This window comes from Triticum urartu, chromosome 2 (assembly GCF_003073215.2).
Source record: "Triticum urartu cultivar G1812 chromosome 2, Tu2.1, whole genome shotgun sequence".
Classification (NCBI taxonomy): domain Eukaryota; kingdom Viridiplantae; phylum Streptophyta; class Magnoliopsida; order Poales; family Poaceae; genus Triticum; species Triticum urartu.
The window spans coordinates 652,873,824-652,888,017 of NC_053023.1; the positions used below are offsets into that span (position 1 = coordinate 652,873,824).

General features: G+C 45.7%; 2 protein-coding genes across 3 annotated transcripts; one reads left to right on the top strand and one right to left on the bottom strand.

Annotated features, from left to right (window-relative positions):
- The first annotated feature begins 1,228 nt into the window (after positions 1 to 1,228).
- LOC125539454 (lysine-specific histone demethylase 1 homolog 3-like) lies at positions 1,229 to 8,648 on the top strand. Its single transcript, XM_048702910.1, has 5 exons — positions 1,229 to 1,825; positions 2,519 to 2,752; positions 4,385 to 5,149; positions 6,151 to 7,382; positions 7,717 to 8,648. The coding sequence occupies exons 1-5, from the start codon at positions 1,281 to 1,283 to the stop codon at positions 8,514 to 8,516; spliced, it is 3,576 nt and encodes a 1,191-aa protein (XP_048558867.1). The 5' UTR covers positions 1,229 to 1,280; the 3' UTR covers positions 8,517 to 8,648.
- A 672-nt stretch (positions 8,649 to 9,320) lies between these two features.
- Positions 9,321 to 12,634, bottom strand: LOC125539453 (thioredoxin-like 3-3). Of its 2 annotated transcripts, none has more exons than XM_048702909.1 (4): positions 11,374 to 12,634; positions 10,778 to 10,982; positions 10,450 to 10,475; positions 9,321 to 9,807 (listed from the first exon to the last, which is right to left on the bottom strand). In XM_048702909.1, the coding sequence occupies exons 2-4, from the start codon at positions 10,937 to 10,939 to the stop codon at positions 9,588 to 9,590; spliced, it is 408 nt and encodes a 135-aa protein (XP_048558866.1). In that variant the 5' UTR covers positions 10,940 to 10,982; positions 11,374 to 12,634; the 3' UTR covers positions 9,321 to 9,587. The 2 variants fall into 2 exon arrangements, with proteins under 2 accessions (XP_048558866.1, XP_048558865.1); XM_048702908.1 differs by having other exon boundaries at positions 11,370 to 12,634.
- Positions 12,635 to 14,194: the final 1,560 nt, after the last annotated feature.

Here is a 14,194-nt window from a genome sequence, read left to right on the forward strand (position 1 = left end):
TCCAATGTCCATAGTTAGGAAACCATGACTATCTGTTGATCAACGAGCTAGTCAACTAGAGGCTTACTAGGGACATGTTGGTGTCTATTATTCACACATGTATTACGATTTCCGGATAACACAATTATAGCATGAATAAAAGACAATTACCATGAACAAGGAAATATAATAATAATCCTTTTATTATTGCCTCTAGGGCATATTTCCAACAAAAATTTCCCCACCAGGGAAGAACGTATAGCACCATGCATAAGCTTGCCAAATGTTATCGGGACACAGGGCAGTACCAAACATGCATGCCACCGTCCTTCAGGTCACCCTGGCAACAGGGCATGTAAAGAATAAGTGTTGAGCAGTCTCTCGCCCATCACAAAAAGAACATTTAGGATTTCCCTTCCACCCTCGATGCTTCATCACATCTCTCGTTAGGACAGCATCTTAAAACAGCTGCCACAAAAATATTTGAATCTTAAGAGGTATTCTGGCATTCCAGATCCATCTATAATCGCATCCAGCAATGTTCCTTTCCAGGAAAGAGTAAACTGATTTAGTAGTAAAAGAAGATTTTCCTCCCATGCCCCATCTAATCACATTGGAGGCCTCTGAGACACAAGCCTCTCTAGCCATTTTACTCACATTCACCCATTGAGCACTGAGCTCATTGTTCAATCTTCTTCTAAAGAAAGAGGAGGGATTAGCATTTAGGCACTGGGCCACTGTGCACTCAAGAAAGTTACAGATGGAGAATAAACGAGGAAATTTCCTTCTATTGGGAAGTTGGACGGTTGTATTACATAAACGCTGCCAGGACAACAGGTAACACAGACAACGTAGCAAAGACGGCCACATGGACACAACGAGGATGACCGCTATTGCTGCAAGCCGGACGCGTGTTCTAGCGAGGTCAATCAGTGTTGCTATAAGTTGGATGCATAGAGGTGTAAAGCTAACTAAGTGTAGATGCTAGGACTATAAGGAGAACTAATTGATCCTTAGCATCGGTGTTAAGGGTTGTTGCGTGATTAATGGTTGACTGATATGTCTGTTAGAATTTGATGTGCGTCTCCCTGTCGTGAATCTGGTTACTATCATGCCACACTGATGAACATGTTAACTTTTACTCCCCTTGCAATGCACGGGCATATGTGCTAATTTGACATAAAAATCTTTTCGGTGGCCTAGCGGTGACTCAGAGAAGGTGGCAAAATTCGCATAAAGTTCACTTGGTAGGCTTTATCAGTCAACCGTGGTCACACGCTGAACAATCTCTTCTCTCCCAAATGTCAACCACCATCGCTTTGTTACTTGTTCACCTCCACCTACTCCTGTGCGGCCATGGCGCCGCCGCCGTCGCAGCAACGGCGACACCGCCGCCTCTCCCGATTCTGCCCGTCCCTTCCTACGCGCAGCTCCAGTGGCAGCTCTCCGAGATGGCCCTCTTCATCCACTTCGGGCCCAACACCTTCACGGACTCCGAGTGGGGCTCCGGTCACGCCGACCCCGCCGTGTTCGCGCCGTCCGCGCTCGACGCCGGCCAATGGGCGCGCGTCGCGGCGGAGGGAGGGTTCGGCCGCGTGGTGCTCACGGCCAAGCACCACGACGGGTTCTGCCTCTGGCCGTCGGCGCTGACGGACTACTCGGTGGCCGCCTCGCCGTGGCGGGGTGGGGCGGGGGACGTCGTCGGCGAGCTCTCGGCCGCCGCGCGCGCGGAGGGGATCGGGCTGGGGCTGTACCTGTCGCCGTGGGACCGCCACGAGCCGGTGTACGGCGACACGGTCGCGTACAATGAGCACTACATGGGCCAAATGACGGAATTGCTCACCAGGTGTGTCAATCTGTGTGATCCGAGTTACTACAATGTTATTGCTGCTCCATCTTTTATTTGCAATTTTTTAGGAGAACTACTGAATTTAGAATCAATGTAAAAAATAGCGTGCTAGGACCAAATTGTGTGGCCCTTAAAATATGCTATTAGCATGCTATAGCGTGCTTATTAGCGAGACATTATACACAGATTTATTTAGCAAGGCATTCCTCAAAACACTATAGCTTGCTATTAGCGACGCTATGGGGCGCTTTTTTTTCACTGTTTAGAATGCAGGTCGTTGAAGATGTGGTTTTGGAGTGAAAACTCAAAAAAGAAAAAGGCTTCCTTCTTGACCTTTGCAGAAAACCGTAGTATCTGTTCTTACAGCATTACAGGATTACGATCTTGGATCAGTGTTTATTGTTCTGCTCGATTGAAAACATGAAGTTTGGCCCTTGTGGTGTTTCCTTGGTGAAAATTACTGCAATTTATCTCTATGATGATATTAACATTTTGTGCATATGCTTCTAGTATGTTGCTTCATGCATTACTTTGAACTCGGTTGATTACACATAATCAACAGTGGTACATTTGGTACCTGGATTGTGGAGCGTGTGGATTGTACCCATATGTTTTGCCTATGTTTTGTGGTGGACTTGGTGCTTAAGCTGTTTGTAAGCAGTCTATAAATTCTTCCTTTTATATGTTCAGGTATGGAGATGTGGAGGAAGTTTGGCTTGATGGTGCAAAGGGCGACGACATGTACATGGATTACATGTTTGATGCCTGGTTTGCGCTTATCCATCAGCTCCAGCGAAGGGTGGTTATCTTCTCAGATGCTGGACCAGATACTAGATGGGTAGGAGACGAGGCGGGGATTGCGGGCCGTACTTGCTGGTCTCCTTTCAACAAGACTGTTGTGACAATTGGACATATCATTCCTGAGTAAGTGATTTAGTCCTGCTTAATTGGAAAAGGTGTGATAACTATTGTTAATTAGTGTAAAGCCCATGCTTTAGTGCGGTTATTATTATATATTTTAGGTAGTCTATTTTAAAACATTTACATATAAAATTTGTAGTCTGTTAAGGATAGAGCTGCAAAGTATAAACATCATATTGCTAAAAAAGTATAAACATCCTTGAAATGCATAAATAAATTGAAATGTTACATTGTAGTATATAGTTTTCTAGCACAAATAAGGCTCGATGGTTGCATTTTTTGGGAAGTTATAAATTGAATTTTGTAATGTGTTAATCTATAAATTATTGTTCTTCTTTTTATTCTTTTACAGTATGTCTTTTCATGTAAAGAAGTATTTTCACCAAGAGACATGTCTTTCCACGACGAGACATCTTTTACTACCAAGATCTAATGAACTGTTCTTTTTAGGGTGACATGGCTTAACGTGGATTCTACATTAGGCGTTAGTTTTAGAATAAAGAAGGATTATGTACAATTATATTGTATTTGGTTGTATATAAAAATTTGGAGTGTTTGTCAAAAATCCTACCCTGCATTAGATCTTATCTCCCAGCTTACAATCACAGAGGTTATGTCACGTACTTCTGTTGAGATCCTAGCATGGATGAGACCTTTAGCCATAGGTAGACTTGGAATTTCAATAGCTTTTCTTGTGTGGATTCCGGATTCTTGACAAACTGCCGAAATGCCTTAGTTGTAGAAAAATTAAGGTATGTATAATCTTCCCATTTAGTAGGAGACAAATATAATTTAACATAACCGTGCTTCCATTTTTTTTCTCTGTTTCGCATGAGGAAAAAATTAGTACTGTAGTGCAATTATTGATTTGGAAGACAGCTGATGCTGCATAGCTTTACTGGAAGATGCATGAGAACGGACCGTTAAACTTTCATTCCCAGTACAGTACTACATTTGTACCAATGCTTCCAACTACTGTAATGATAGCATATCTTGAGGAACTATTGTCCTTCCAAAGTACTACCTAACTATAACCTCTAAACAGACAGCTAATGATAATACTTGATCTAAATAAATACTGCAGCTATCTTCACTTCGAAGGTAAGCTTCATTCATGGCATCAGGCGGTTGAAAGTACTTAATTAGGGTGCTATTATTTAGCAGAATTTGGTAATGGATGTATGGACCGAAAAATACCCACTACAGTGCCTCCTTTAGTAGAAAACATAATCAAGACAGCATGTTTTGGGATGTGATTTACGTACTGGGTTGCCTCAGAATGAAATGAGCTATAAGAATGGCTACAAACTATGAAATTTCATTCATATTCAGATTCCAAAGTTAAAATCCCTTGTTAAACCAAAAATTGGACTAGTGGACTTGATTCCTTTACTTATGTGTAGCAACGACAGCCATGAAAATGATTGGCATGAAATAATCTGTAGTTGGTTCATATACTTTTAGACTATGCCTCTATGGCGTATTGGCATTGACATCTCATCTCATAATTGTACAACCTGCAGTGTTCTGATTTTGAGGGATGTTTACTGAAAGTGGAGTTCGCTTGTCATTGACAAGCATATTGCTTTTAAGAAACAATTAGTCTACTGACTGGCATGCCAACTTTATTGCCAGATACTCACAAAGTGGGGATCAATTTGGTGAAGAATGGGTTCCTGCAGAATGTGATGTTTCCATCAGGCCAGGATGGTTCTGGCATGCCTCAGAGAAACCAAAAAGTGCTGTAACCCTGCTTGACATATACTACAAATCAGTTGGTAGAAATTGTCTCCTCATATTGAATGTTCCTCCCAATTCATCCGGGCTTATTTCCGACGAAGATATGCAAGTCCTTCAGGAATTCACCGAGATCCGACAGACAATTTTCTCTCACAACTTTGCTGCCAACGCGACTGTCACAGCAAGCAGTGTGCGTGGTGGGTTGGAGAACCTGCAGTTTGCACCCTCCAACGCCCTCCGAGATAGCATATACTCCTACTGGGCACCACAGGAAGGGCAGACAAGCTGGGAAATGCTCTTCGACCTCGGGCGATCCACTTCCTTCAACTTGCTCCAGCTCCAGGAGCCTATCCAGATGGGCCAGCGTGTGATCGAGTTCCATGTGGATGTCCTACTGGGTGGACTGTGGCAAACAATTCTTGAAGGCACGACAATTGGGTACAAGAGGCTGCTCCGGTTCCCTGCCGTCGAAGCCCGGTACCTGAAGCTATGTGTCGACAGTGCACGTGCAGACCCACTGATTGCATTCGTCGGCGTTTTCATGGACCCCTTCTCGGATGCATATGGTTTAGACCATGAGAAGCCATCCCATACTAATAGCAGTGAAGTCATAATGTTAAGGAGAGGCCATGCTGCTGCCAACAGGAGTACTGCTGCAATGTAAGCCCGAGCGCAGTTTGTGAAGTGCCACTTCAGATTTCCCAGTGTCATGTTTCATCATCACCTGGCCCTTGTTTTGGGATCAACATGGTGTCCGTGTATATCTTACGATTCGATTGAAGACGAAGCGCGTGGTGTTCGATGGTAAAGCGGTACGTGTGCACATATTTTCCGTCAGTATGGATTGTTCTTCGAAGCATTCTGAAGTAACAAATTTAGTTTCTGCAACCAAGCATGGTTGATCATCCTTTGTACTTTCCCAGGCCAGTTCTTGTTCTGAAAAAATCGCTGTAGAATGGTGTGATCAGAAACCTTGTACACTAGTTCCTGAATAATGTGATTTTTCTTTTGAACACGCTGAATAATGTGATGAGGAACTCTGCTTTCTGTGAAGTGATTGTCAATTTCCGTATGACCGCGTCTCTGAAGATGGTAATTCACAAACCGCCCTGCTTTACGTATCCTACACTCGAAGGCGTAAATTGGCTGCTTTGCCGTCTTCCACCTCACAGATGCACACAGCCGCCCATGGCTCGGCCTTGCACGGCCCCCGTGTAAACCCCAGATTTATCGAGCAGGCGGAGCCGCTCTCGCCGCCGCCGCCGGCGATAATGTCCGACCAGCAACAGCCCAGCACCCTCCTTCCCCTCGCCTCCCTTCCCGCAAACCCTAACCCTAACCCTACCCCGCCCCCGGTACCCGCCCCCACCCTCGCCCTCCACATCCCCGCCCTTCCCAGCCCCAGCAAGCGCAAGCGCACCGGGTTCCCCGCAAGTCCCCTCCGCCGCCTCCCCTGCTCCCCACCCGCCAGTTCCCCCCTCCGCCGCGGACAACATCATAGTGATCAACCGGGAGCCGACAGCGGAGGCCGTCACCGCGCTCACCGCCGGGTTCCCGGCGGATTCCCTCACCGACGAGGAGATCGAGGCGGGGGTGGTCTCGGACGTGGGCGGCATCGAGCAGGTCAACTACATCCTCATCCGCAACCACCTCCTCACCAGGTGGCGCGAGACCTTCAACTCATGGCTCGCCAAGGAGCCCTTCGCCTCGCTCATCCCGCCCCACTGCGAGCACCTCCTCACCTCCGCCTACAACTTCCTCGTCTCCCACGGCCACGTCAACTTCGGCGTCGCCCCCGCCATCAAGGAGCGCCTCCCCAAGGAGCCCACCAGGCCCAACACTGTCATCGTTGTCGGCGCTGGCCTTGCTGGGCTCGCCGCGGCACGGCACTTGCTGGCGTCCGGCTTTAAAGTGATTGTATTGGAGGGACGCAAGAGGTGCGGTGGCCGCGTGTACACGAAGAAGATGGAGGGTGGTGGGCACTCAGCTGCTGCTGACCTCGGTGGCAGCGTGCTTACCGGCACATTTGGGAACCCTCTCGGTGTTGTGGCTAAGCAGCTCGGCTTGCCGATGCATAAGATCAGAGACAAGTGCCCACTGTATCGGCCGGATGGGTCGCCAGTTGATCCGGAGGTGGATAAGGAAGTGGAGGGAACATATAACAAGTTTCTTGATAATGCCAGCCACCTGCGGGCAGCCATGGGGGATGTGGCGATGGATATCTCTCTTGGGGCGGCGCTCGAGACATTACGGCAGTCTGATGGGGGTATCTCCTCAGAGGAGGAGATAAACTTGTTCAATTGGCATATAGCAAATCTGGAGTATGCCAATGCAGGATTATCTTCAAGGCTTAGCTTTGCATTCTGGGACCAGGACGATCCGTATGACATGGGTGGGGATCACTGCTTCTTGCCTGGTGGCAATGGAAGGCTTGTACAGGCCCTGGCAGAGAATGTGCCCATTGTTTACGAGAGGACAGTGCACACTATACGGTATGGAGGGGATGGCGTGCAGGTGGTTGTCAATGGTGGTCAGGTGTATGAAGGGGACATGGCGCTGTGCACTGTGCCACTTGGGGTTCTGAAAAATGGGGGTATCAAGTTTGTACCTGAGCTGCCACAAAGGAAGCTTGATAGTATCAAGAAACTAGGCTTTGGGTTGTTAAACAAGGTCGCGATGTTGTTTCCTCATGTTTTTTGGAGCACCGACCTTGATACCTTTGGACATCTGACTGAAAATCCAAGTCGTCGAGGGGAATTCTTTCTGTTCTATAGCTATGCAACAGTGGCTGGTGGTCCATTGTTGATGGCTTTGGTTGCTGGTGAGGCTGCCCACAACTTTGAAACCACGCCTCCAACTGACGCTGTCAGCTCAGTTCTTCAGATACTAAGAGGTAAGGCTTCAATGTGATAGTTTCTATCATCAAATTTTACATTTTTGCTATATAGTACTCCCTCCGTTCAGAAATACTTGTCGCCAAAATGGATGTATCTAGAACTAAAATACATCTAGATACATTCATTTTTCCGACAAGTATTTCCAAACGGAGGGAGTAACAGAGTATATAAGGTATTCAATACCTCTCGCAACTGATTACTAGAACAGATTCTTAGTTCCGTTCACATAGGCAATTGCACTGAAATGTGTAGTGTTCATTCATATTGTACCAATGAATTTAACTGCTCAAAAATGGTTTCTGTCTAAAAAGTGAAGCTTGTATGTTGCAGGTATCTATGAACCACAGGGAGTTGAGGTACCAGATCCTCTACAGAGTGTTTGTACTAGATGGGGCACAGACTCTTTCAGTCTAGGTTCATATTCGCACGTTGCTGTTGGAGCATCTGGAGACGACTATGACATATTAGCCGAAAGTGTTGGAGACGGCCGGTTGTTTTTTGCTGGAGAAGCCACCACAAGGCGTTACCCTGCAACGATGCATGGAGCATTTATTACTGGCGTACGAGAAGCTGCTAACATCAATATCCATGCCACCGCCCGAGCAACAAAGACCAAAGTAGTAAAAAGCCCATCTACAAATGCTCAAGCTTGTGCTACCTTGCTAGTAGACCTGTTTAGGCAACCAGACTTGGAATTTGGGAGCTTCTCTGTCATTTTTGGCGGAAAAGCCTCGGATCCCAAATCTCCAGCCATTCTGAAGGTGGAACTGGGTGGCCCTCAGAAGAAAAGTGCGACCGAAGGAGGGAAAAAAGAGCAGCACCACTCAAACAAATCGTTGTTTCAGCAGCTACAGTCACATTTCAACCAGCAGCAGCAGCTCTATGTGTATACATTACTATTGCGGCAGCAGGCTATGGAGCTAAGAGAGGTTAGAGGGGGTGATGAGATGAGGCTGCATTACCTCTGTGAAACACTGGGCGTGAAATTAGTTGGCAGGAAAGGTCTTGGTCCTGGGGCTGATGCTGTGATTGCTTCCATTAAGGCGGACCGGAACAACAGTAGAACTAAATCTGGCCCCTCGAAGCTGAGAGTGCGGGTTTCTAAACCCCAACCTTCTGCTAAATCATGATCCCTGACTACTGATTCTGTTAGGAGCCTGGATGTACATAATTTGATAGAGTTGGTTGTCTTTGTTGTTCAATCATACTTTTGCTTGGAGATTCATTTGGATGGAGCCTCTCAAGATGTGCTCACAATCTCATGCCTCATGTTTGGTGATGGTTTGATGATGCCACTATCTAGATTTCGGGTAGGGCATCCAAATTTGCGTAACATCTAATTTATTTGTACCATTACGGCTTACCCTTGAAGAAGGTTGTTCAAATGGGAGAAGTTGGTTAGCTGGTGTGCATGAACTTCAGATAATTGAAAAGGAAACATGTCTGCTGTTTTTTAGTTGTAAATTTTCTTCTGCTTATATACTACTCCCTCCGTTTCTAAATATTTGTCTTTCTAAAGATTTCAACAAGTGACTACTCTATAATGTGTCTATATACATCCGTATGTGATAGTTCATTTGAAATATGTAAAAAGACAAATATTTAGGAACGGAGGGAGTACAAGTTTATTTGGCATATTTGACAGTTGATATACTCTGAATGAATGGCCATGAATCGTGTAACAGCTGGTAATTGCTGCAATTTGAGCAATTCAGTATTAGACAAAGCTTCAAGGATCAGCCAGCCTTTCCTTTGCGGTGTTCATTGGTGTTTATCATTTGGCAGCAATTGTACGCCTAACGACAACAATGTCCAATCGTGCAATCACTAGTCACCGCTGACTGAGTGTGTGCTCAGTGCCCCGGTCTTTGAATAGCTGCGAGTGAAAATGCTCCTCTTCAGTAGCACCCAGATTTGCAGGCAGCGCATGTTTATAGATACCAGAACAACCCACTTCCATCACTAGCAGCATTAGTTGCTGATGTATTACAGTCATGGTTCAATTACAGTGTAAAATGCTTTGCGAGTAAATAATGAAAAATAATGGCTTCTGCCTGGGAGAGAAACTAGCAACACGCTAATCAGTTTAACATTGCCCTTCCTTTCCACATCAAACAAGACTTCAGAAAAAGGATAAATCCGAGGTACAGTGCATAACTAAGTACATGAAAACAGCAGCACTGCAAGCCAAAGCCTAGAAATCACGAATGCAACCACAACCGATCCCGTAGCCTCTCTTCCCCTGCACCAAACATCTCATCCACCCTTTCTCCATCCCGGTAAAAATGGAAGGTCGGGGTGTATCGTATGTTCTGAGTTGTTTCGGGGCATTCATCAACATGGGCATAGACGAAAGTAAGATTCTTGAATTCGTTGCTGAATTTGTAGAAGGGTGGAAGAATCTGATTGCAAACACCGCACCTGGGTAATCGACAGGAATGAGTCGAGTTAATCACATTATGAGGAATGTATTCTCACTAACGAACAGTAGTGATAGGCAGACCGCTAAGCTATGCAACATACTAGTACGTATTATACAGCATGTAATGAAACAAACTTTAGATACACAGCTAGTAGTAGATAACTTGGACCATGTACAATGCAAGGTGCTCATAATTAATAAACCAAATTTTCTTAAGTGTCAGTGCTTATTTCTACAGAAGAGGTGCCTAAGTAAGCGCCTGTTCTATACAAATAAGCACCGGTGCTTAAATAAAAAACCAGCCATTTTCACAAGCACCCTGTAAGCACCTTGCATTGTACATATGCAGATTTCACCACTTTAGGACATAAAGCTTGCATTGGAAAAGCTTAGCTCATATGAATCTCAATAATTAGCTGTGTGTGTTGTATACTCTCCACATACATCCTAAAATGGCTGCAGAATTACATAAGATAGACATAGTACTGCAACAACTGATTATTACTCAATTGGGAAGAATAGTATCAAGTCATCAAGCAGTCAAAAGATTGATGCACAATCTTTAGTAGTTGCTAGTAGTTACAGTATAAGGTTCTCAATGCAAGAAGAAACAAAAGGTACATAGCAAGAAGGTTACATACCATGAGGCGCCATAGTTGATCACGGCCTGCAATGGAACAAAGCCAAAGAGTTCAATCAAAACAAACTTCCAGGTGACAAATTTCCATGGATTCGAAAGATCATCGATACTCTAGTAACAAATCTACTTTTTAAGGCTCATGCCTGTTTACCTTTCGTGCTCATTTTCTGGATATCATGTGGCAGAAAAGAAACATGGTTTTACTATCTCAGTATCGTATCTGCCAGTGCCAGTTAAACCGAGGTAGTCCGGCATGCATATCAGTATTTTCACCATGTGTGCTATTAAATAAAAAAGCGAAGGCGCGTAGAGGTAACATCTACACTTACTGAAGACTTGGAGGATTTGAGGGAATCAAGCATCTGTCTCAACTGCGGGTCGCTGCCAGCGCATCGCACGCTGCCATGGGAGCCACCTGGAAGGGGCAGTCCGGTGCCCTCCAAACCTGTCTTCCTGGCTTCCTCCTTCCCGTTGCCTGCCTCGGCGCTCATACCACCCGCCAGGTTTCTTCTGCGGCTATAATCCCTCAAAAGCCTGCAGTTGGAGCAAGGATTTAGGATTACAGTATACAAAACCCTTATAAATCCTGGCAATTAAGGGCAGTTCCTCCACTAGAACGAGGAAGAGGTCACGGATGCCACACCGCTTGCAACCGATCTCACCAGTCAGGGGCAGACCAACCAACTGGGTGAGCGAGCAATATATAGCTCATAGGCATAACATTGGATTGTTGCTTCTCAAAATGACTAACAGAAAATTTACGTTCTCAGGTATCGAAAATTATGACAATCTCTTCAAGCATCAAAGTTTCGCATCAATTCTTTGCGTGGTCCCCACCCATCCCAAAACCTAGGGTTTGAAGGACTGCCCAAATCATGCAACAGAACATACAAGCAAGAAAAGAAAAGGAAGAAACCTTACCTACCAGCTGTGTCAATGCCCCACCGGGAGGGCGGGCTCGGTGGTGAAGGGGTCTGGGAGGCGTCCTAGCCACTCAGTTCTGCCCCGAGCCAAGTCTATTTAGTGTCAGTGGCTTTTGAGCTCCATTATGTGGACTTCACCAATTTGTGAATTATGGACTTGGCGGCTCAGAGCTCCACGGAGAAAGCGGAGGCTGTGGTGGCGCCACGCAATACGGGGAGGCGGTGGCAATCTCGACAGGAAGGCGGTGGAAGAGGGAGCGCGGCGCGGCTGAGATCTCAGCAGGGAGGGAGGCAGCAGCCGGCGAGAGGCTTCTCTCTCACACGGACTGAGGTTGTGTTTGGTTGAGCTGCAAATTCTGAAAAAGCTGCTGTGAGCTCTGAGCTTTGAGAAAGCTGCTGTGAACTTCTAGCTGTGGAAAAGCAGGAAGCTGTTTGGTTGAAACAACTGTGAAATTGTAGATTTGGCTGTGGATTGTCTGTAATGCCCCTGGGCCATGAGTGAATATGGTTATATGCTAATTGACTGTAAAGCAGTGATCTGTACATTGGTAGGCGGAACGACCCTTTTGCAAAGAAAATTTGTGACAATGAAGATGATTCATAGCTAACACATATGCAATTCAAAGACTATACTTTGATGTTGCATATTACATATAAATAGATATTGACCCCATAATAATATTACAAAAGGCATGCACCATCGAAAATACATATTGTTCACATGATGATGACCTCCATCAACATAGCTAACCTATGTTGCTATCGCAAGACAAGCATCTGCTATCCTACTACGAATAGTGTTCATGGTATCTTCGTTCTCTTCCTCTTCAGCTTTCCATGACGTCTCATTCTGTGTGTTTTTGTTTAATTTCTCTTCTTCCATGACACGGCCAAGACATTCACTGAAGCTGAAACCCAGGCAATTTTGGAAATGTTTTCGGCAAGAAATCTATCCAGTGGGATAAACCACTGATGCACCATACTGTCATTTATCAAGCAATTGTTCAAACCTATCTAAAAATAAAAAATGTACGACTCCCTTCAGCTGGGCTTGAGGATGTTAATCAAAGGTTAGCTTGACAATTGATGAAACATGTCAATTACGCTGCAGTTTATAGTCAGGAAAAATATGACATGATTTTGCTTTTGCTTGTTCATTCAGGAGAGGAAAATGGGGTCTTCCAAAGATTGGATGACATAACGAAACAAGCATACAGATTAGCAAAGGCTTTGCTTGCAAGTTGCCAGGCAGCGACTCATGGCTTTGCTAAATCTACAAGCCGAAAGATAATCAATCTCGGTAGAAATGCAACAAGCAAGTGATATCAATAGAAAGAAGCTGCCCAGAACCGTTACTGACAAAGTCACCAGTGAATAATGAACACTGGTGACAAAATACAGCAAATGCAATGTTTCACAATAACACCAATACGTTCAGTACAGAGGGCTGCAAGGAATTTCAGATACTTCAGTTGCAGTAGTTGTCAAACAAAACTATCAGTCCACTAGCCTTCAAAGTATACTACTCCCTCCGTTCCTAAATATAAGTCTTTGTAGAGATTTCACTATGTGGACTACATACGGAGCAAAATGAGTGAATCTACACTCTAAAATGCATCTATATACATCCGAATGTGATCCATAGTGGAATCTCTACAAAAACTTATATTTAGGAACGGAGGGAGTAGTTGTGACATTAGCGTGACAGGGGAGCAACCGAAGCATGATATTAGATGAAACAGACTGAATTTTTGGTTGGGACTTTGAGCTTAAATTCCAAGGAAATACTGAGCAACACCATGGATGAAGAAAAGAAACCATTCGTTGGTTTTTGAGGTTCACAAACAATAACAGCACAAAATGGAGACCTCATAGCATTGCTGATGGCAACAAGATGGTGACATCAGACACTGCACTGGTAGGAACGTAACACAACCAACATAGCACGAACGAGGACCGCCGTGATGAGGGGAGGAACGGGCAAGAGGGAAGATGGAGGAGGAAGGAAGTACTAGGAGGGAGGAGGTCCGGTGCGCCGGAGCCGGAGCCGGCGGCCGGCCGGCCGGCCGGACCAGGGCCGCCGGGAACAGGAGAAGCAAGAGGAAGAGGGAGGAAGCTGTACCTGGGTGGAGGGTGGAGGTTCGCTGGCGCGGGCGGCGGCGGCCAACCCTAGCCTGCGTTTCCTGCCTTCCTGGGAGGCTCGATTCCTGTCGGTCGTGCGCGAGGGCGAAGCAGCTCGTTCGTTTCTAGTGAAAAGACGGCGAACGGGTATTCACTTGCTAGTGGCATCCGGGGTAAATACTTCTCAATTTTAGAACCTGAAATCTAAAAAGCGGCCGGCCACTAAATAGACAGAACGAGCGGCCGGCTCCTGGCCGCTCGATCCTGACCCGAATCGCCACACGCGTGGACCAGGTGCTACCTGGTCGGGCGCTCTCAACCGCACAATGACTAGGGTTTGTCGGGAGAATCGATTTTAACCCCCCAGCTCACGCGCCTTTGATCTTAAGCCCCTCTGTTCGTTTGCCTTTCTCTGAACCCCCCCCCCCCTAGTTCTGTCTACTTGTTGCTGGTACCCCCCTTTGGCACTGTTAACAACTTTGTTAGTATATAACTAACATATAGAAATAGGAATAGACAAAAGTACCCCTCTGTTTGAAAGGCACATCTCTGTACCTTGTCCGAATTTTCAAACATGCTCCACAAAATATTTTGGCCAAATAAGAAATGACATGATTTTCTAAAGCTGTGTGCTATGTTTCAGAAAAAAAAGTGACATGATTTTGCTGTAATCAATAGGCTTCCACACAAACAGACTGGAAA